A 24645-nucleotide genomic window follows, 5' to 3' on the forward strand; every position below is an offset into this window, starting at 1 on the left:
AAGCTTCTCGTTAATGGTGTCCAATATTTATTAATTGCACCATAATAATATCTTGGTTCAATTATTTTGAAAATATGATCATGTGTTGGATCTTCAGAACCATGATTTTCAAAAAAATTGGAATAATCTTTTGATTCAACAGTTATTATCTGACACCATCTACTTTCTTCAATCTTACCCAAATCTTTTAAATTCTTTAAATTCAAATCTTTTCTTCTTTTATCATTATAGAAAAAATCATAAACAAGAAGATATTCAGCTTCTTTATTAAATTTGTCAATACTAATCAATTTGAAATCTGAATTGGTATCAATTGGCTTTTGAATGGTGTGGTCAACTGGTTGTATAACATCATTGAAACCAAATTTAAATCTTCCATTGGGTTTAGCATCTGGTATTGTTGTACTACTTACATCATCAGCCTTTTTCAGATGTATGTTTATAAGCTTAGATAACTTCACTTTATGATTAAAGTTTACACTGATTCTCTTGTAAAACCAAGAGAAGAAAAATTCTTTAAGGGTAATTGGACTTGTTGTGTTGTTTTTGAATTCATAATAATTGAAACTAATTTCATTCAATGTTTTGCTTACATAGTATAATTCAATGTATAAGAATTGGGAACCATCTGTAACTAATATATCACCCACACCTAGTTGAATTTGAAGAATTAAAAATTCACATAAAAGTGAATTTGCCCTTGTAAAATCTATAGTGTCTTTTGAGAGATTACCTTTAAGTAATTCAAGTAAGATATTGATATCTTTTGATGATTTAATTTCAATGTTCCATCTGTCAGCAGCATCTTTACAACTACCAATGAGAATATCTAAAGTTTGAGTCTCATTTGATAAACTACTTGAACGTAATTTATTATTTCCTAAAGGATAATATTCAAAGAACTCATCAGTTTTAATGGGCAATTGTTCATATATCTCAAGTTTACCATTGAATAAAACATTAAATTTTTCAATACAAGGTATTAAGACTGACTTTAAAACCTTTATAACTTCAGTCTTATAACTTGTATGATAATCATATGAGATATCGTTATTGATTGGTAGTTTTCTATAATGATTTAATCCTTGATTCATATCCTTTCCCATATCCTTGGGATCATCTATTTTAAATAATATGCGACGTTTCACTATTCTTAACCATCTTTGAAAATCAATACTTGAGTATTCACCATCAAATGAAGAATTTTTAGCTATATAATTATCATCATTCTCTGAATTCTCAAAATGATGGGCATAAGATTCATCTAAAGATAATTCATCTAAAGATAATTCCATCATTGTTAAATCAGTGTAGTTTATTGATTTGGTAATTTTAAATAAAACTCCATGGAAGCAACACCATCAATTCGTGATAAAATATCATGTAAATCAGATGAAAGTATTACGGCTTCAATTAAATCATTTTCAGTTATATTATTCTTTATTTCAGGATTGAAAAAATCTCTCCATGTTTGAAATTGTTCATTTGGGAAATCAATTTCTTTTGATCCAAAAGTATCTTTGAAATGTTGGATGAATTGATCTTTTGTGATGAGTAATGGTGTATTATCAGTCATAGTAATGTTCTGGTGAAATTTTCATATCAATAGCCATGGAAGGTAAATAATTGTTGTTAGAAGTATACTGAACTTGACTTTAAACTCTCAACAATACAAGAAATATTTCGCGCATATAACTTATAACTAGGTAGACATTATATTGGGTGGTTAATTGGGCGGTTAATTACATATTATATTCTAAATAGTTAATAAATAAATACATTATGCTATATATGATGCTAATAAATATGTATGCAATTGTAAAGCAAAAAATCATAACTCCTATTATCCTTATATTACAAAGTTAATTAACCTTCAACTAAACCAACATCCATTAAAACAAATTCTTTACATGAATTAATTGAATCATTTGAAATAATTTTATGAAATTTTTCTAATGAATTATTATTTATAAATAATTTATTCTTGTATTCAGAATCTTTTTCATTATTTTGAAATTTTGATAATTTTTGGGATTTATGATTACCTGATATTATTATTATTCCTTTCCAATCATTCTTTGCTTCTAATGAATTCATACAAGTTAATGAATAGATTAAATTTTCATCAATGAATTCATTTTTGATGTTATTAAATGAGATTTTGGGATCTGATGAACCAGATGAACCAGATGAATCTAAAGATTCTGAATCAGATAATAAAACTAAAGAATCTATTGAATTTGATGATATTGAAGAATGAGTTAGATCATTTAAAGAATTTGATCTTTGTTTGTTTTTTTGAGATTCAATTATTAATTCTTCCCTATTTATTATTGAAGTATAATTAATTGTATTTCTTCTATAATTTGATATTGAATTTGAATTAATACAATTTTTTTGATAATAATTTTGAAAATTTTCAATTCTAAATCTTGACATTTCATTAGGAACAGTTTTTTCTTTTGGTTCAGATCTTAATTCTAAAGGTTTTGATAAATCAATTGCAACCAAAATATTATTGAAAAATTTATTAAATTTTGTTATATTAATAAATGATAATAAAATTTGATGAATTTCAATTCTTAATCTTAAAGTATAGTTTTTCTTGGTATAATCAGTTGCAGAACCAATTTTACAACTTTGTAAAGTATATGAATTTAATCTTGTTCCAATATATGGTTCGATGATATCTAATGGTATTGATTTGGAATTCCCTAGTAGTAAACATTCCATTAATGATTTATTTGTAAAATTTGAATCTGTTTTAATAATTTTTTGTTGTAAAGATCTTTTTTCATCAATTGAATCCATACAATCATTATTATAATCTAATAATTTCCAAAGATATTGATTTATATTGTTTAGATTCTTAATCTTGTATAAATTTAATTGAGTTGAATTAATTTCCACTATAGCTATATCCCATTTTCTATTCTTGGAAATATCAAAAGGTGAATTTAATTCTCTTTTCAATAGCACAATATCATAATAGAGTAAAGTTGGTTTATATGTGGGAAGTTCATCAACCGGTGTTGTATAATCTGGTGGGTTCATTATGTTAGCAGCTAATATCCTTTGAAGAATCCTTTGAGTAACTCAAACCACTTGAATAACATAACCATGAGCACCCGCTCAATATAATGGGGGTATCCATCATTTATATATCAGTAATCACCATAGGCTTAGAACTTTGTTGGTTTAGTAAACAATATAGTTCCAAGACCCGTCGATTGCTTCTTTTGGACTAATTCCCATTGACTCCATCAGCCATCAGTTACTCTTTTTTCAGTTCACAAATTGAAATTGTGCGGGCGACGAAGAGCAAATATGAACAATAAAGTAAGAATACGTCACAAACAATAACAGCTAACACTAGTAAGTGATAGTAAAGTATAGTTGTTGGTGGCTATAAATAATAATTGCTATTAAGCTTATAAAGAGTTTAAATTTAGATAGTCTTAACTTTAGGCCCAGATCTTGTATCGACCGATATATTCTTGTACCACCGATAGACTCTTAATCTCTTAATACACGGATATTTGAATCAAATTGGAAATTAATGGATCAACAATATTGATCAACAATATCAAGTAGTAATCAAACACTTCAATGTTCACAGTCACAGTCACACCCCGGGTTTACTTCACCATAGTTGACCAGATCTATACAAGGACTCCAAGGTCACCGATATATCACAGCACCACAAATTATAGGTGAATACCAAGTAATTCTATCCCCAATGACTACAACTCACAAGGTGTCGTCACTTACTATCAACACGTCTTTTAACGGAAATGAAGTAGAATAAGGATCTGTACTAATTTTAAAGAGTAGGATTCTAGTCTGTTGGGCTTGATTGTCTCTGCCTATCCCTCTAAATATTTTACCATTACGCGTACCTGATCTCCTTCCGCCTAAAACTTTCTCTGTTTAAGCGGAGTTTGGATAATCAATCAACCTATAAGAACAATTCTATATATGATCAAGTAATCCATCATCTATAATTCTCATGGATATACAACAAACATACATCTAGCTTCTAGGTAATACATATAGGATCAACTATACAAGCATATAAACGTTCTCGAACATCTTTTGAGTACCTCATTCTACTGGTGGATTTCTATCTAGATTCTAACGGTTATCATTTATGTAGGATGTGACATATGACATATGTACTATATACATACATGATTATAAAGAAATTTTATAACCAGTAATAGATCGGATAATTTGAATTTTTAATCAATTAGGATTCATATTAATATAATTAAACTGTCATGATACAAAGTTTAATACCTACTAATTATACATAGGAGTCAAGAGTCAAGAGATATACAGCTCTAATTACGGTCCATGAAATATGTATGAAGATCTTTAATGATTTGAAAGTGTAGTTGGTAATGGATTCAGACCTTAGACCAGCTTACTACTTACTACTTAGTCTTTCATTGCTTATGATTATGTTGTTGAATTTTTCTACATGAATATTATAGATCTATTGTGAAAAAATAGGTTGCATATATATTGAATAACAAGACTCATCAAATCCATTACGATTGAATAAAGAAATGTTTCATATATATATATAGTATTTCAATCAATTCATATACCAACTTGTAATTAATTCAGAAAATTAAACATTGATGATTAAATTGAATTGAACTGAAGCTTCTAATGCCGCAGCCATTGTTTTAATGTTTAATATAATTGGAACAGAAATTTGCTTATGAACTCGTGGTAAAATTATATCCTCAACTAAAAACGTTATATTTCAAGCACAAGAGCCCAAGATTGCACATGTCATTCACCTGTGCAAAATGCATCCATTCAATTATCAATCACTATTCACTTTCTGTTACGTCATCTTCATCATGAATTATGATTTGACTAATACTATCACAATCTAATTCATAAATCGTTAATATTACATTGAATAATTTAAATTAAATAAAATTTCAATTAGGAATTTTAGATTCAGCAATGTAATTGGTTAAATAATGTATTCAATGCCTAGTAGCTTAACTCAATGCTAAGCTAATTGACTCATGTACCATTCATATCTTTATATGATCTAATTATCCTAATTGAATATATTCTATAACAAAAAAACTTACGTCAATCAACTTGTCATACGATATAATAGCTATATCATACAACATACAACATCAAAACAAATAGGGTAAAAAATATAATAGATCTAATTGGTGAAAACAAATCAGAGTTCAGAACTTGATAGATTCAGATGATCAATTTCTTGTAATCACAAGTTTGATTTTTTAACAGGTTCAATTTTTGGTATGTCGAGTAAATCCTTGTCGCGAAATTTCAATAATATTTAAACAAAACAGCTGGTAATAGGTAGTGATTATATCGATAACAATATATTCAAAGATGCATTGAGAGTTGACTTTTTGTACGTATCTACATTTATACTATAACTCTAAAAATGGAAATTGACATATATTCAAATCAAAAACTCATCAAATTTATCTCAATTTGAATGAAAGTTAATGATGAAGTAATTATATTTTATGTTATTGATCTTGATACAATCATGAATTACTTCTATGGTATACTTAAACTGAATATATGACTTGATCTACCAATAAGTTTGATTCTTTTCGACAAAGGACTTGATATTGAATATCTGGATAGAACAAACAATATAAAATAACGTAACCACGTCAGATGCTTTAAGATGGAATATCAAAAACATCTATATCAGAACGAGGAAATGCCAAAACAACATGTTCAAAAATCGTTTAAGTCGATTTTCAAAGTAAACTTGTTTAAATGTAAAAGCAAGAAAAATAAGAAAATATCACAAACAGGCCGGCAACAATAAAATTTTTGTAATCAATTAAACTGAATATCGAGGAGTCGAAAGAAGAATCATTGGGAAAATTTAATTAAAAAAAAATTACAATTCATGTGCTGTCTGGATCAAATTATTCTATGGTATCTAGCTTATGTATAACAAGTTCAAAGATCAAATTATTACAAATTCATAAAAGAAGTTAAATTCTACAAGTTATACTGATAAGCTGATTCAGAGACGCATTTACCGATATCCAAACTCTCAATTAATACTAGGTATCAGGTACTATAATTTCCTTAATTAAGATATCTTTCATAGCACATGATATAATAAAACGAGGACACAACTTGTAAGTAGGTAGCTACATATTTTTCATCAAAAAATAGTTTGTATATATTGAATAACAAGACTCATCAAATCCATTACGATTGAATGGAGAAATGTTTCATATATATAGTGATGTATTTGATTCATAAATCAATTTGTTCAATTCATTTTTCATCAATGTATCAATGATTATTATATTGAATCTATAATCATTTATCAATCACATTTTCCAAAATCGTAGCTACATTTCACGAGAGAATGAGACACATTAACAATAAAACATTAAAGAATAGTCCACATAAAATGTTCACATAATAAACGCGCAAAAAAGCTATGAAAAAATTGTTAGTATATCAGAGAATAACAAATAAAATCACCTCTTAGGAAATTCTTGGGTCCTCGACAGCAGATATATTAATAAAATCAGCTAGATATTTTTAATCATAGACTTGATCTCTCCCTAAAAATCGAACCATACAACATCCATCTTTATGGTATCTAGTTTTCCTAGTTGAATAAATTCCATAATACGATAACTCACTTGTTTAACAAATCTTCGAAACATAATAAGACCAAGCCAAGTACGTAAAAAGTTCGATATGAATGAATTTGGTGAATGTACAACGTTCAAAAGTCTTTCATCAACTCACTTCATCTAAGCATGAAGAAAAAAAATACACTGGACTTAACAGTTCATACACATATCAATTCATAATTGTTTGATGATTTTTTTTTATAATGAAAAACTTATCGCGAAATTTCAAAACTATGACGTACTAATCAGCTTATAGAACAAAGGTTGATAAGTAGTGATTATATCGACAACTAATTACTACTAATTTAGTGTATGTGATTCATATAATTATCTACATTTTATATCTCTTGAAGTAGAAAAATATTATTTTTATTCAAATCATAAACTCATCAAATTTGTTTCAATTTGAATGAAAGTTGAATGATGAAGTTATAGTATACGTATGTCCTCTATTCAACCATGAATTGCTTCTATAAAATTAATTTGAATGCATATGGCCTTTTGATCTCCAATAATTCAGTATAGATCAATCAAATGACGAAAGTGACATTAATAATAAGTTGGTGGGAATATATTCCACTTATAACCTTGTACAAAGTACAAAGCAGTAGTGGAACGTCCCAATTAGATCAAACAAGCGCTGACATATGTCAAAGAAGGAGTTCAATAACAATGTAGGAGTACTGACAAATTTGAACACCATGATCATAATTCAACTAAATATCAAAGAAAGTAAAGCTGATTGATAATTGTTTATTTAGTAATTAAAAATAGGGAGTGTAAAAATAACTGAACTATTAAAAATTACTTTTATAAAATATTGATTAGTGCACGTTTATTTTGATTCAATTGCAGTTCTACTAATTAATATTACAAGAAGATTGATTTGATTATAATCAAGAATAAAGATCCCACTTGGAGAGAGTTAGTAATTACTTAAATTTAGGGCTGTTGAATTAAAATGCATGATGATAACATCTGGATATACGTGGGCTGAAATTGTACGCGTAATTTATGATTGATATGATTTACAAGTTCAATATGATCTTGATTGAAAAAATTGAATCATATATTAATCAAAAATTCATCAAATCTTTGGAATCAACTTGAATGGAAATTATTGTAACATATGAATTTCAATTGTAGATTATAGTGATCTTTAATTTGTGATAAATTAACCATACAAGAACTTCTTGAATCTTCAAATCTCAACACATAATGTTATATGCGATCAAATGAATATTTTAAAATTCTGTATTGATTAATTAACAAATATATCATGAATACCTCTGGAGTACTCTATATTACTAAAAAAACTAAAATATCATCTTGAAGGATTCTTCAAAGGGAGTCTTCAGACAACAAATATTTAACGTCTTCAGACAACAAATATTTAACAAAAGTGGACTAGGAAAAACCAAAAAACTGCAAGTTACTGCCCAATATTAAAAAGATTAAAGGACCTAGGACGTATCATTACAACTAAACCAAAATAGTAGTTGTTTCTCATCATGTCCAAATATAAAATTAAAGATAAAAAGATTCAAGAAAATTTTTAATGATCTCGAGTTACTCGCGTCGGTTATTTGTTGTCTGGATCAAACATATGTCGACGCGTAAGGGAGTGTAGTGATTTATTATTATATAAGCAAAGACAAATTCATAAATATAACCCACCAGCACTTGAAAGAATACCAGCACTTGAAAGAATTATATATATTTCTCTCGATCTTTGAACTCTTAGGAATATATATATCATGAACCATGTTATTCGGTTGTCTTTAAGTTATCAGAACTCAGCGCTAAGTACTATAACAAAAACTACGAGTCATTCACCAAAAAATAGGGTATATATATTTCAAGAATAACTCATCAAATCCATTACGATTGAATAAAGTTGATCTTTGGATATATGTATATACTATATATTCATATAACTCTTGTTAACCAATCAACCTAATTATTAAGTGTACTAGATGAATTAGATATATAAGATTATTAACACGTAACAGGAGAGCTGATGGTCTCATGTTAAATCTATTCCTAACATCCCTATACAATCTCCTTATTTCAAAACATAGTAATGGATACCGTGAATATGCCAATACCAGACAATTACCTTTTATACTTCACTAGGATTATAAATATAAACTTGTAAGTTGACAAGCTGAAAAATTTGTTTTCCGATAGAGTCTGTTCAGCACCCGCGAATGTGTTTTATGGTTTACCAGCACAACGTCGTGAATTTACGTGTACACCAACGGCTGTCGATCGTGTGACAAGTGATAAAGTGATAAGTAGTATGACTCTAATACCGTGCTTGTACGGGGATTCTGATTATATATAAGGCAGAGATTCCCATGTTATTGTATACTTCTTCAACTACAACCTTCCTCATCACCATTAACACAGTGCTCACATGAATACTCACAATGCCAGCCACAGTCACAGTCTTTACGAGTTTGAACTTTGAGCCCACTCCAGCTGTCAACTGAGACAATTCAATTAATTCCCACTATGGGCTGATGAACAGGAACATATCTAACAATAGGGAGAACATAGAGCAAAGAATAACATACTCTAACAATTGGCTACACAGAAAATTCTACAAAGACTTATTACATCTCTGTTTAAATTCCCTTTGTGAGTCTGTTTAAATTTTCTTTTAAGTCTGCTTATTTTTAAACGGCTTTCAATTTCCAAACGGTTTCCAAATTTTTGGCAGCAAAAAAAAAATATTTCTTTTTTTGTTTTGGCAGATATCGCATTTTTTGAAGAGTGCAAAAATTTATATAAACATGATTAAAAAGGACTCAGCTGAGTGAAAAGTTGAGTGGTTTCAACAGAATATATATAATTGTTGGATTATATACCTTCATTTCTCATTTGGTTTATATATATAGGTATATTCAATTGTTGGGTCTATTGAATTAGAAGAATATCTATAGAGGTATTAAAGGTCCTTATATAATCATCATATCCTTGGTATATTAGCTACTGTACACATCAAAGACACAAGAATATACTATTAATTGATACATTGTTATTGAATTATCCATCTCAATTTATAACAACATGTCTGACTCTTTAGAAAAGGGTTTAAACCCAGTTTCAACTCAATCTATAGAATCATTAGATAATGAAGCTCCATCAGGTACTTTAAATAAATTATCATATTCATTTAAAAGAAAACAAGTTCAATATGATGAAGATTATTTATCAACCCTAGATCCAAACCAACGTACAAATTATATATTAGCAAATCAACCATTAAGAAAATCTTTGAAAAAAAGACATATTAAATGGATCGCATATGGTGGTACTTTAGGTACTGGTTTATTTATTGGTTTAGGTTATTCAATTTCCCAAGGACCAGGTGCAACTTTAATTGGATTTGGTCTTGTTGGTTTTGCAATTTATTGTGTTATTCAAGCTGCAGCTGAATTAAGTGTTGCCTACCCGGTAAGTGGTTCATTTGCTTCTCATGTTTCAAGATTTGTTGATCCAGCTTTAGGTTTTACTATTGCATCAAATTATGGGTTAAGTTGGTTAATTTCATTTCCAAGTGAATTAATTGGATGTTCAATGACTATTAGATATTGGAATGATCAAATTGATCCAGTGGCTTGGGTTGCTATATTTTGGGTTTTCGTTGTAACATTAAATTTATTTGGTGTTAGAGCTTATGGTGAATCTGAATTTTTATTATCAATAATTAAAATCATTGCAATTGTAATTTTTATCATCATTGGTATTGTATTAATTGCAGGTGGTGGTCCACATTCTCAAGGTTATATTGGTGCTAAATATTGGCATGATCCTGGTGCTTTTGCCTCACCAGTTTTCAAATCAATTTGTTCAACTTTTATTAGTGCAGGTTTTAGTTATGGTGGTTCTGAATTAGCAGTTTTAGCATCAGCAGAAAGTAAAAATGCTTCACACATTACCAAAGCTACAAAGCAAGTTTTTTGGAGAATTGCATTATTTTATATTACCACAATTGTTGTTATTAGTTGTTTAGTTCCAAGAACTGATGAAAGATTATTAGGTGGTTCATCAAGTGAAGATATTAGTGCATCTCCATTTGTTATTGCATTAAGTAACACAGGACAATTTGGTGTTAAAGTTAGTCATTTTATGAATGCAGTTATCTTAGTTGCAGTTTTATCAGTGGCAAATTCATGTGTTTATGCATCATCAAGAGTTATTCAATCTTTAGGTGCCTCGGGTCAATTACCTTCAATTTTTGCATATATTGATAATGAAGGTCGTCCATTAGTTGGGATTATAACAAGTTCTATATTTGGTTTATTATGTTTTGTTGTTGCTTCAGATAATCAATCTACAGTTTTCACTTGGTTATTTTCATTATGTTCCATTAGTGCATTTTTCACATGGTTTTCAATCTGTTTAAGTCATATTAGATTTAGATTAGCTTTAAAGAAACAAGGTCGCTCTACAGAAGAATTAGGTTTTAAAGCTGTATTAGGTATTTATGGTTCAATTATTGGTGCGATTATTTTAATTTTAATTATTATTGGTGAAATTTGGATTTCTGTTTATCCAATTGGTTCAGGTCCTGATGTTTTAACTTTTTTCCAAAATTGTTTAAGTATACCTTTAATGATTGTTATTTGGTTAGGTTATAGATTAATTTCAAAAAGATTTTTCAAAAAACCTTATATACCATTAAATGAAATTGATTTAGATACTGGTAAAAGATATCCAGATATTGAAGAATTAAAAGCACAAAAAAAATTAGATGCTGAAATTTTAGCTTCAAAACCTTTATATTATAGAATTTATAATTGGTGGTGTTGATTGTTTTATATACCTTAATAATTAGTGGTTTTTTTATATTTATTGTTTAATTTTAGATTGTCTACAGATAATATCTTTTAATATATTAATTTTTTAATTTCTTCTTTATTATATGCTTTATAAAATGTATGATGATTAAGGAAATGAAGATTTAAAAAAAAAAAACTCATGAAAACCGAATTATAAATGGATATATATATATTTTACAAAGTATGACAAGAAAGAAAAACAAAATTGATAACTCATTAGCGATTTTTTTTTCATTATTTTTTTCTTTTTTTTTTATAATTTCATAATGTCTGGTATATGATAATTGATAAGGTGACTAATATTGAATATTGATTATTTTAATTTTTTAGCTTCAGCTTTTAATCTCATTCTTTCTTCTCTTTCAACTTTAGCTTCAGGACCAGCTTCAGTATCTAAAGTGAAATCCCACCATCTAAAACTTGAAGCATAATTACCAATAAAATAATGATGATGTAAATCATGATGATCAGCACCAGCCCAGAAAGGTAAGAAATGATGTAAAGACCATGGAAATTCATAACCAGAATGAGCATCAACAGCTTGGAATAATCTTAAAGTAATCCAAATACAAACAGTAAATAAATGTAAACTTTGTGAAAACCAAGCCCAAACCATTGGAATACCAACAGTACCTAAACCTAATAAAGCAACTTCAATTGGATGAGCATATTCAGCAGCTAAACCAAAAGGAGCAGCATAACGATGATGTTGTTTATGAATATATTTATAAAAAACACCATAATGTAAAGCTCTATGGAAAACATAATGCCATAAATCTTCTAAAGAGAAGAAAATAAAAATTTCTAAAGCAATTGAACTCCATGATGGGAAAGGAACTTGATAACTTATACCAATTAAATTACAGACTGGATGGAAAAACCAAATTGGGAAAGCTTCAACTAAGAAATGAGAAATTAAAACAGACTTTAAACATTCCCATTGTTCTTTATTTGAAGGAATTTTTGATGGTTGAATTTTATATTTTTGGAAATATGGAATACAATCAATAATATACCATGGTAAACAACGACCAAAATACATTAATTCATGTAATGTAAAGAATAATAAACCTGTAGCAAAGATATCATTATTCATATATAAATAATATGAAGCCCATAATTTTTCAAGGAAATTTAATTGAACTGATGAACTATCTAAAGAACTTAAAATTTGATAATTTTGTGAAAATGTTGAATTTGGTATAATATCAATTGGAGAATTTGATAAAACGTTACTAAAAGATGTCAGTATTGAGATTCTTTTCATTTTCGTTGTTTCGATTTCTGTTCATCTCTCAATGTTGAATCTTATCATAGCGGGAGTTTTTAACAAAACACATGTGAGGAACGAGAAAAAACAAAGTGGAACGATACTAACCTCATGTTGAAATGATGGCAACTGTTTTGATCTTCTAATGGGGGCTAATGAGGTATGATTTGTATAAGAAGAGTAACCTTTCTCAGTATTTATAATAGGTTGATGGCAAAAAAGAATGGAAGTGGGCTTTGGTTTATTTAATATTTAAATATCAAACAATTAAAAAATCAACACACACATTTCAAAAATTCCCAAATCGAAAAATCACCAAACGATAGTTTTTTTTTTTTTTTTTTTTTGAAAATTTAAATTTAAACTTTCGTGCTCTGTTGGGAATCGGTAGGGACAGACAAAGGCTAAACGAGACAGATGAGCTAAACGAGGCTAGACGAGGTTGAGATCTGGGAATTTCACGAGTATTTTGGTAAAAAAGGTATGTCTTTTATGAGATATATGAGATTATCAATACTCAATTGACTATATAACACATTTATCAATAGAGTATTAATTATATCACCGCTTGTTATACAACCTAGCAAGTTAAACGAGCTATCTATCTGTTATACGTTAAACGAGATGAGTGTGGTTCCTACGGTTTACCATGCCCATCGCTTACCTCAGAGATTACGTACACATACTCAATTAAACTACTCTTTTAGGAAATACTACTTAATTGAGGTTTCATTGCTCGTTAATTTCCAAACGATGTAACGTAATTTAAACTTTAAGAGCTTTTACTGTGTTTGATTAATAAAAGAACATGTGAATATTTGGTTGATGATTCATTGATTAAAGTGTTATTCATTATAAGCAATTGATCAATGCTATTCAAATGTTTATAATCTTTGAAGCTTACTGTTTCAGTGTTTTCGTTAAAGTACGCGTCGATTGTCTGATTCTATCTCCAGCGCTTCTGACATCGTATATGGATCAAACGTATATCTCCTATATCTAACGAATACAATCATATCGTTCCTAAGAATGCACAAATTGATCTTAAAGAATTCAATCTACATTCTATCCAATCGATAGACTCCGATACACGTATAAGAAATTTTGTCACATTCGGTTAATAAATGTCAAATAAGTAATTCTTGTCTATACGATGAAGATTCGTTTATTGCTACAAGGTGTAATTCGCGAATACCATGAATATCCATTAATTCCACGTACAACTAACTACTAATACAATTTTACTATGTATTACATGAAGGCAATGCGATAACCTTCTTATTTTAATCTTTACTTGTTTGCTTATCCAGTTGAATGATTGATATATATAACCTTATATATACTCAGATAATTAGTGTACTTATTTTGACTAGATGACTTGAAATCTAAGCTGAACAGCCGTATCTATTGTATTATCGTGTGGCAAGATACAAAGACTTCTTATTGATTTATACAAGTTATATATAGTCTCTATACATAATAATCACAGACTCCTTTCAAATTCCTCTTTTGTTTTATCAGCTTGCCATCTGAGCTTATAGGCTGGATGATCTCTACCTAGAAAGGTTTTACCCTTCGTTTCGTTTACATTTTCTCTTAATGTAGTTGATGTATAATCTTTATGGAAAATCCCTCTAGCTTGTAATTCTGGTATTAACAAGTCAACAATCGATTTTAAATCATCTGGGAAAGAATTTGGCCAAAAATTAAACCCATCAATATCATATTCTTCAACCCATCTTTCAAATTCATCTGCAATTTCTGATGCAGTTCCAACAAATTTACTATTACCCAAGGTATAAACATCTAATAATTGTCTTTTTGTTGGTTTATTCTTTTTCAATTTCTTACTAATGTTTCTTGTCATTGTAGTTGAACCATTTGATAATTTACTAATATCAACTTCTTCATCATCTTCAAATTTACTAAAATCAATCCCTGAGATTGCACTTAATCCAACTTCACCATATTCTGGCAAACTAAACTTTTTGTTTCTTTCAACTTTTGCTAAAGCTTCTTCATGAGTTTTACCAACGATTGGATTTATTCCAGCAACGAATTTAATAGATTTTGGATCTCTACCATATGATTCTGCTAATGATCTAATCTCTTTGATATCATTCTTTAGGGCTTCACCATATCTACCATCAACAAATACTAACTCAGCATATTTAGCTGCAAGTTGTTTACCCTTAACTGAAGTACCAGCTTGAATAATCAAAGGAAACCTTTGTGGAGTTGGTTCTGTGATACCAGGTCCTTCAACACTGAAATACTTCCCCTTATGATTAATTTTTCTAAGTAAATTTGGATCTGCAAATATGCCTTGCTCCTTATCATATTTAACAGCATCATCTCTCCATGATGATAACAACAATTTCAAGACAACTTCAACAAATTCTTCAGTCTTCACATATCTTTCATCATGTTCTGGGAATGGCTCACCGTTTAATAAGTTTGGTCCAACACTATCTAAAAAACTTGAAACAATATTCCAACCAACTCTACCGTTTGTTAATAAATCCAGAGAGGCTAACCTTCTTGCAAAATGATAAGGATGTTCGACAACTGTACTGAAAGTTATACCAAAACCTAACCCTTTTGTAGCTTGTGCCAATGCAGCAATTACAACTGATGGCTCAACTCTTGGAGAAAACTTACCAACCTTTGCAGGTAATCCATAATTTCCTGGACCTTTATAAGTATCAAAGAAGCTTAGATGATCAGCAATGAATAATGAATGAAATTTCCCACGCTCAGCTATTTTAGCTAGTTTGATCCATGGATCTAAGCTTCTTGTGAAATCTCTTGATGTATCTTTAGGATCTGTCCATAATCCTGGGGATCCCACTGTGAAAACATTAAGTATTAAAGATTTTGAAATTGTCATGGTTATATAAGTTTAAGATATCTGATCTGTTGTTGAGCGAGTGATGGTTCCAAAGTGAATGGCATATTTATAATCATATATATCTGAGCCTCATGAATATCCACGAGTTGATAAGTTGATCATTATATAAAAACTGTGTACTTTAAACATCAATCAAATAGAGTAATTCAAACGATTGTATGTGATTCCTGCAAATTCCTGCTTCTATAGTGGTAGAACCACTACAATTACCGCTTTGGGATCCAAAACCAATTTCAAAAAACTCCCTGTTTTCACAATTTTTGGTGATTTTTGACCATTTTTGGCAGTCTGACAAAGATTTGTTAGTGTGATTAGTAATAATGATGAGTTTAGGCAGCAATAAAGAGATATTGAAGCTATTGATGAATTTTAAAAATAAAACAATAATATAATATAAATTCATAGCTACTTGATGCATGTACTTTTGCATAACCATCTTTGTGTTGGATATTTCACTATTGTCTACTCGTGTTGTTGAACATGTCGACGAACTTTTAGTTGGTTTTCAAGTTTTCAAAATGTGGACTACCATTTGAGCTGCAGATTTGTGCATATCTCTGGCCTCTGGCCGTCGACATGTTTTTAGATACAAAGTTCAAACTTCAAAGGTATAAATTAAAGGCTTTAAAATATTCTTTTCATCTTTTCATGCTCGCACTCTATAGGTTTATAGTTTTAGCTGAAAACTCATATGATCTATTCATTTTAAAATTCACTGGAACACAACCATATTGAGCTTTTGAAAATCATGAATTTGGTATAAGGTATAAGTCACAACCCGTGTAACTATTAATTGAGAAGACCCGAACTATATTCTGCTTGACAAGATGTGCCATATTGTAGAAAAAACGCTCAAGGAAATTGAAGTTTGAGGTACATTTATTCATCTATCTTCAAGCTTCAATGAAAAGTACAAACTAATCGTTTAGATCATTCGAATCATGCATAAGTTATATAATATTTAGATTCTTAATAATTATATTAATTGTACTAATTAGATTAAACTGGCTGCCTAAATTCGTACAGCTAGTATATAATCGATGTATCTCAATTGTTATAGCTCACCTCATATATTAAGCTTGTAGTAAGTTCATCAAATGAAAAATGAATCATGATGTATTTCTGATTGTTTTAAAGCGGTTCTCTAAACGTACTAATGTGCATTGGATCTTGAGAGTTGTCAAGATCATTCATTAAGCACTAACATATATCATACATATTAACAATTCGATTTATGATATCTTAGCTATGGTTCAAGCTTCTAACTCGTCATCTGCGAGCTTTCTTCGCTATGTGAATTATGTGAAGTCTTCAAAGATGGTTCAAAGAAGGCACATTATGAGAAAAGTCGTGGCCCAATAACAAGAACCTCTTCAACTTGTAGTGCCCGAATAACAAGAACTTTTTGCTGCTTACCAAATCTTTGGCTGAGCGGTTAGTCATCATAATGAATTGATTCTTCAATAACTATTACATTAAAGCTCTAATAAACTTTTGAATACATTAATAATGAATAATAAACTATTTTTCGTTTATTGATACCATTTATTAACATCCATCTATGTTTTGATATTTTACTGTTCTTTCAAGGACCTTCCGAACCTTCTGAAAGAACCTTCTTGGGAACCTTCTCGGAAGGTTGTGAGATGGTTGTGAGATGGTTCCTGGGATGGTGATTATACGGGAAGATAATCCGAAGGCTAATATATACATTAAAAGCTATCGTTTAAATTACTAAATTTGAATCTTCAAATACACAGTTTTTTATGAATCAATTTGTGGATCATGAGAATCCTATATAAAGCTACAAATATCCATTCTGTTTAGGAACATGTCTAGGCTAACGTATTAATTTGCAATAAGTTATACAAGTATGACAATTTCAAAATCTTTAATAATTAATGTTTTCACAGGTGGTTCACCAGGATTATGGACAGATCCAAATGATACATCAAGAGAATTCACAAGAAGTTTAGATCCATGGATCAAATTAGCTAAGATAGCTGAAAGAGGGAAGCTCCATGCTTTATTCATTGCTGATCATTTAAGTTTTTTTGATACTTATAAAGGACCAGGAAATTATGGATTACCTGCAAAAGTTGGTAAATTTGCTCCAAGAGTTGATCCTGCAATCCCTATTACTGCAATGGCTCAAGCCACGGAAGGATTAGGTTTTGGTATAACTTTCAGTACAGTTGTCGAACATCCATATCATTTCGCTAGAAGGTTAGCTTCATTGGATTTATTAACAAATGGTCGAATTGGTTGGAATATTGTTTCAAGTTATTTAGATAGTTTGGGACCAAATTTACTGAATGGTGAACCTTTACCACAACATGATGAAAGATATGTTAAGACTGGAGAATATGTTGATGTTGTCCTGAAATTGTTGTTATCCTCTTGGAGAGATGATGCTGTTAAATATGATAAAGAGAATGGTATTTTTGCTGATCCCGAGTTACTTAGAAAGATCAATCATAAAGGTAAATATTTTAGTGTTGAAGGTCCTGGTATTACTGAACCAACTCCTCAAAGATTTCCTTTGATTATTCAAGCTGGTACTTCAACTAAAGGGAAACAATTAGCTGCTAAGTATGCTGAATTGGTATTTGTTGATGGTAGACATGGTGAAGCACTTAAAGCTGATATTAAAGACATTAGAGCATTAGCAGAATCATATGGTAGAGATCCAAAATCTATTAAATTTGTTGCAGGAGTATTTCCAGTTGTTGGTAAAACTCATGAAGAAGCATTGGCAAAAGTTGAAAGAGCTAAGAAATTTGGTATACCAGGATATGGTGAAGTTGGATTAAGTGCAGTCTCAGGGATTGATGTTAGTAAATTTGAAGATGATGAAGAAGTTGATGTTGCTAAATTATCAAATGGATTAACTACATTAACAAAGAATATTAGTAAGAAATTGAAAAAAAATAAACCAACAAAGAGAGAATTATTAGATATTTATACATTAGGTAATAGTAAAATCATTGGAGATCCATTAGAAATTGCAGATGAATTAGAAAGATGGGTTGAAGAATATGATGTTGATGGATTTAATTTTTGGCCAACTTCATTCCCTAATGATTTAGAAGCTATTGTTGACTTGTTAATACCAGAATTACAAGCTAGAGGAATTTTCCATAAAGATTATGCTTCAACTACATTAAGAGAAAATGTTAATAATGAAAAGGGTAAAACATTTTTAGGTGAAGACCATCCTGCTTATAAATTTAGATGGCAAGCTGATAAATCAAAAGAAGAGTTTGAAGCTAGTATAATTTGAATATGATCTAGATATATAGACTGGAACTCATATATATACTCAAAGTTTACGTAGTAAGTTCTAGTAACTAACGGTACCTCTTGTAATATCCTGTATATTCCTGCTTAAAGAGTGTTCTTACCACAAGAAATTCTACTTTGGGATTTGGATCCAAATTCCAATTCCCTCAAAAAAAAAACCTGGTGTTTTCAGGCAGGAGGAGGAGGGAGGATCCAGCGAATATTACATTTGACGAAAATTTGTTAGCGTGATTAGTAATAATTATGGATTAAATCTATGATAATTAGATATTGATACTCTATAAGACTTCTGAAAATGCCATAATAATATAATATAAATTCCTAGCTAGATTATGATTATAATCTTATATACCCATCTTTGTTTTGAATATTTTACTATTCTTTACTCGCTGTGGTTGAACTTGTGGACAACTTTTAGTTGGTTTTTCAAATTGTATTTGCAGATTTGTGCATATTCTCTGGTCGTCGACATGTTTTTAGATACAAAGTTCAAAGGTATATAGAGAGCTCTTTGATTGTTCTTCAAGTTGGTAGTTTCATTATCTATTTTTATTCATGATTATTGGCTCATGTTGAACTGAAACAGTCTTCAGCTTTAATCAAGTTCTGACGATTGAATAATTTGAACTGCAATTCATGATAGCACAGCTAGTTAAAAAAGGCTTAAACAGCTTACGTCCATCGAGCTACCATATATGATAAACAAGATCTATATATGGCCTATATAAATAGGTGCTCGATACTGTCGAAATTGTGAATTTGAGGTACAAAAATTTATATAATACCTATATATATTATAATTTATAATTACTTATATAAGATTCATTGGAAGTTTCGGGATCTAAAAGTTGTAGATCTGTTACTAGATGTCTATATATTACTAACGTTATACGTACTACACCCATGTTAATGTAGAGTACCTCACATAAAAATGTAGTAGATCCATCAATATTTGAATCTTAAGAATTTGAATCTTGATGAGTGAACTTGAACGACTAGAACTGTGTAGAACATAAAGTACGTTCACTGTTGAGTTAAAATGTTGATTTAAGAAATATGGCGTAATTAGCTGATATGTGAATCTGTGATAGAAAATATATATAAGCTGCCTCTAGTTTTTCACGGACGTTCATATATATCTCATGAATTAAAGCTTCCATGCTTAAGTACTATAAGTACTAAGTACTCACCGTCATACCGATTAAATTTATGTGATCACTAACATTCATTTAAGAGTCCTGGCTTCTAGTTCTGACTCCTGAGTCCTTACCATATACCAGAAATTATAGTCAAGTTCGTACTTTCTTATATAGAATTCTATGGTACATTTCAATCACGTCAACCTTTGAACGGTGAACGTAATGTATTAATCTAAGGCACCAGAAGATAAAAGATCCTTAGCGACAATGGCCGTAAGTCGACCACGTCTTGACTCTCTTGATTCTTTCTTCATATAACACTATCAGAGTTTAAGACATATACTACACGATCCATCACACCATGGTCAGAACAAAGCTCAACAATCTCGTCAATCAAGTTCATATTCACCATTAAACAATAAAATCTCAAGATCTTTGGTTTCACTTTCAACATTCAGTTTTAGGCTGCCTTGTTCTGCCTAAGAATCTTGAAAGTTCCCAGTGGTGCACCGGTGGGATTAATAATAAGTCCACCTACGCTGCCTAATTCTGCCTAATTCTGGGTGGAAATTTTTGGAATTCTCAGATACACCTCGGTAAAATACATGAAATACTTGACAATAAGCATAATATACTTGAAATTTTCATTCAAATTAACCAATAAAAGTGTTTGAATGTGTATGAATCTGTCTAATAAATAACCGTTTTGACTTGTACCAGAATCGTGAGCCTTTGTTTCCTGTGAACTTATGCTGAACTGAGCTTAACTTTTAAATTGTTGACGGTTGTACGCTTAATTAATTACAAACGCAAAGATCTTCGATTGCGTTAAAGTTTCATTTTTTTAATTGTTTGTCGGTTTTCAGGCTTCAGCTAATATAAGATAACCGTTATCCACTAAACTTTGATCTTCAACCGTTATAGTATAAGTACTTGTCAAATTCCCCATATATTCTACATTTAGACGTTACTCAAGGGTTATTATAGTCACATCATGTCACAAAAAGTTGCACTAATTACAGGTACTAATTCAGGTATTGGACATTCATTATCTTTAGAATTAAATTCAAGAGGTTATAAAGTTTATGCAACAGATTATAAATTTAATGAAGAAATTTTAAAAGAATTTGCTAATAATAATATTGAAACTGAAACTTTAGATGTTAGATCTTCTCAAGATATTAAAAAAATTCATGATTTAATTCAATCAAAAGAAGGTAGATTAGATTTACTTTATAATAATGCAGGTATTGTTCATATTAGTCATTGTGTTGATTTAATTGATGAAGATATTGAAAATTTATATGAAATTAATTTATTTGGTCCAATGAAAATTACAAGACAATTTACTAAATTATTAGTTAAATCTCAAGGTACTGTTGTATTTTCAGGTTCTGTTACCAAGAATATCCCAGTTCATTCAAATTCTTTATATACATCATCAAAAGCTGCTTTAGATCAATATGTATCTGTATTACAATTAGAATTAAGAAATTATAATGTTAAAGTTCTAAGTGTCCTTGGTGGTTATATTAAATCAAATATTTATGATACAAAACAAAAAAATCCAATACCAATTGATTCAATTTATAATTTTGATCAATATAATGAAGCATTCTCCAAGAGAAAACAAGCATTTGCCAAACAAGAATCTAAAAAAATGGAAACTGATGTATTTGTTAAAAGAGTATTGAATCAAATTGAAAATGCTACTTTGGATACTTTTAGAATTTTTGAAGGTGGTCATGCTTCAAGATTATATTATACTCCTTTCTTTATTTCAAGATCAAAATTAGTTAATTCAATGTTGGATTTATTTGGTTTAAATTTTAATTATAGAGATCATTTAACTGAAACTGTTTAAACCTTTATACATTGTGATTTATAGATTGTATTATACATATTCAAGAACATTCAAAACTACAATGTAGAAATTTATTTTAAAACCATAAATTATAACCTATATATTTATAAAAATTCATTAAAAAACCATATAGCAAAAACCTCATTAAAATTAAAACCTTTTTTGTTTGTGTTTTCAGATGTTAATAATCTAATCAACTTCTTCAACAGTTGGACCACTATCACCACCAGCACCTGGAGCTGGACCAGCACCACCAGGGAATCCACCAGGAGCAGCACCTTCAGCACCTTGAGGAGCACCACCAGCTTGATAGAATTTAGTAACAATTGGATTAGCAACACTTTCTAAATCTTTTTGTTTATCTTTATATTCATCTAATGAAGCAGCTTGAGAATCATCAACCCATGCAATTGTTGATTCAATTTCTTTTGATAATTTTTCATAATCTTCTTCACCAACTTTTTCTTTAAAAGCACCTTCATTTATAGTATTCTTTAATTGATATGCATAACCTTCTAAACCATTCTTAGCTTGAACTCTTTCAGCTTCAGCTTCATCTTCAGCTTTAAATTTTTCAGCTTCTGAAACCATACGTTCAATATCTTCTTTTGATAATCTACCTTTATCATTTGTAATTGTAATTTTTTGAGTTTTACCAGTACCCTTTTCCAAAGCAGAAACATTCAAAATACCATTAGCATCAATATCAAATGTAACTTCAATTTGTGGAACACCTCTTGGAGCTGGTGGAATACCAGATAATTCAAATTTACCTAATAAATTATTATCTTTAGTTTTTGTTCTTTCACCTTCATAAACTTGAATTAAAACACCTGGTTGATTATCAGCATAAGTTGAAAAAGTTTCAGATTTTTTAGTTGGAATTGTAGAATTTCTTGGAATTAATTTTGTCATTATACCACCTGCAGTTTCAATACCCATAGATAATGGAGCAACATCTAATAATAATAAATCTTGAGTCTTGGATGAAGTATCACCAGTCAAGATAGCAGCTTGAACAGCAGCACCATAAGCAACAGCTTCATCTGGATTAATTGATTTATTTGGTTCTTTACCATTGAAGAAATCTGAAACTAATTTTTGAATTTTTGGAACACGAGTTGAACCACCAACCAAGACAATTTCATGAATTTGAGATTTATCTAATTTTGAATCTGATAAAACTTTTTCAACAGGTTGAATAGTTTGTCTAAATAAATCTGCACATAATTCTTCAAATCTTGCTCTTGTAATTGAAGTATAGAAATCAATACCTTCAAATAATGAATCAATTTCAATTGAAGCTTGAGCAGAAGATGATAGTGTACGTTTAGCACGTTCAGCAGCAGTTCTTAATCTTCTTAAAGATCTTTGATTACCTGTAATATCCTTTTTATTCTTTCTCTTGAATTCATTAGCTAAGAAATCAACCAATTTATTATCAAAATCTTCACCACCTAAATGAGTATCACCTGCAGTAGCTTTAACTTCAAAAATACCATCATCAATAGATAATACTGAAACATCAAAAGTACCACCACCTAAATCAAAAATTAAAACATTATGTTCACCTTGAGATTTTTTATCTAAACCATAAGCAATAGCAGCGGCAGTTGGTTCATTAATAATTCTTAAAACGTTTAAACCAGCAATTAAACCAGCATCTTTTGTAGCTTGTCTTTGAGAATCATTGAAATAAGCAGGAACAGTAACAACAGCATCTTTAACAGCACCACCTAAATAACCTTCAGCAGTTTCCTTCATTTTCAATAGAACCATTGATGAAATTTCTTCAGGAGTGAAAACTTTAGTTTCGCCTTTAAATTCAACTTGAATATGAGGTTTACCATCTTTATCTATAACTTTAAATGGGAAATGTTTAGCATCAGTAACAACTTCTGGATCATCAAATTTTCTACCAATTAAACGTTTAGCATCAAAGACAGTATTTGGAGGATTCATAGCAGCTTGATTTTTAGCAGCATCACCAATTAATCTTTCAGTATCTGTGAATGCAACATAAGATGGAGTAGTTCTATTACCTTGATCATTTGCAATGATTTCAACACGATCATTTGTAAAATGAGCAACACATGAATATGTTGTACCTAAATCAATACCAATAGCGTTAGACATGTTTGTTAATTGTTTTGTTCTAATTGTAATCTAATATATCAAATTATAATTGAATAAACTTCTGATGAATTGAAAAAGAATAAGAATTGAATTTAAGGAGCAATAATTACTTCTTATATAGTTTTCAAACAAGTTGAGATTTAGCCACCAACTTCTCCAGAAAATTCTATACATTTTGACTTTTGTGATTAAGCGCACACTCAACAATGCTTAACAAAGAAGAAGGTTCTAGAAGGGATTGTGGTAGGCAGGGAGTAGAAGGGAGTAGAAGGGAGTAGAAGGGAGTAGAAGGAGAACATAGGCAGAGGATAGGGGAGTATGCAGGGGAATAGACAGACCCAGAAGGAACTAGAATACACTGGAATACAATGTTATTCTATTGTTCTGTTCTATTCCGTGTTATGTGTTCCGTGTTTAGAGAATTGTGTCAAATTGAAATCAGGGGGTGGTTGCAGACAGAAAGATTAGGCAGAGATTAGAAGGATCTGG

General features: G+C 29.8%; 7 protein-coding genes across 7 annotated transcripts; 3 read left to right on the forward strand and 4 right to left on the reverse strand.

The window, feature by feature from the left end:
- Window positions 1–1866: 1866 nt before the first annotated feature.
- Window positions 1867–3054, reverse strand: BN7_6217 (uncharacterized protein; the record flags this gene model as incomplete). Its single annotated transcript, XM_011273198.1, has 1 exon — window positions 1867–3054. One exon carries the CDS (start codon window positions 3052–3054, stop codon window positions 1867–1869), a length of 1188 nt encoding a protein of 395 aa, XP_011271500.1.
- Window positions 3055–9758: 6704 nt separating this feature from the next.
- SAM3 (bifunctional polyamine/amino acid permease SAM3) lies at window positions 9759–11504 on the forward strand (the record flags this gene model as incomplete). Its single annotated transcript, XM_011273199.1, has 1 exon — window positions 9759–11504. The coding sequence occupies one exon, from the start codon at window positions 9759–9761 to the stop codon at window positions 11502–11504; it is 1746 nt and encodes a 581-aa protein (XP_011271501.1).
- Window positions 11505–11846: 342 nt separating this feature from the next.
- On the reverse strand, window positions 11847–12800 carry BN7_6219 (sterol desaturase family protein; the record flags this gene model as incomplete). Its single annotated transcript, XM_011273200.1, has 1 exon — window positions 11847–12800. The coding sequence occupies one exon, from the start codon at window positions 12798–12800 to the stop codon at window positions 11847–11849; it is 954 nt and encodes a 317-aa protein (XP_011271502.1).
- A 1486-nt stretch (window positions 12801–14286) lies between these two features.
- Window positions 14287–15693, reverse strand: BN7_6220 (uncharacterized protein; the record flags this gene model as incomplete). Its single annotated transcript, XM_011273201.1, has 1 exon — window positions 14287–15693. The coding sequence occupies one exon, from the start codon at window positions 15691–15693 to the stop codon at window positions 14287–14289; it is 1407 nt and encodes a 468-aa protein (XP_011271503.1).
- Window positions 15694–17587: 1894 nt separating this feature from the next.
- Window positions 17588–18997, forward strand: BN7_6221 (putative monooxygenase; the record flags this gene model as incomplete). Its single annotated transcript, XM_011273202.1, has 1 exon — window positions 17588–18997. One exon carries the CDS (start codon window positions 17588–17590, stop codon window positions 18995–18997), a length of 1410 nt encoding a protein of 469 aa, XP_011271504.1.
- Window positions 18998–21150: 2153 nt separating this feature from the next.
- Window positions 21151–22020, forward strand: BN7_6222 (3-oxoacyl-[acyl-carrier-protein] reductase; the record flags this gene model as incomplete). Its single annotated transcript, XM_011273203.1, has 1 exon — window positions 21151–22020. One exon carries the CDS (start codon window positions 21151–21153, stop codon window positions 22018–22020), a length of 870 nt encoding a protein of 289 aa, XP_011271505.1.
- A 189-nt stretch (window positions 22021–22209) lies between these two features.
- On the reverse strand, window positions 22210–24156 carry SSA3 (Hsp70 family ATPase SSA3; the record flags this gene model as incomplete). The annotated part of the gene is made up of 1 exon (XM_011273204.1): window positions 22210–24156. One exon carries the CDS (start codon window positions 24154–24156, stop codon window positions 22210–22212), a length of 1947 nt encoding a protein of 648 aa, XP_011271506.1.
- Between the last annotated feature and the right edge of the window lie 489 nt (window positions 24157–24645).

The sequence above is a fragment of the Wickerhamomyces ciferrii genome, contig 00257, assembly GCF_000313485.1.
Source record: "Wickerhamomyces ciferrii WGS project CAIF00000000 data, strain NRRL Y-1031 F-60-10, contig 00257, whole genome shotgun sequence".
NCBI lineage: Eukaryota > Fungi > Ascomycota > Saccharomycetes > Phaffomycetales > Wickerhamomycetaceae > Hansenula > Hansenula ciferrii.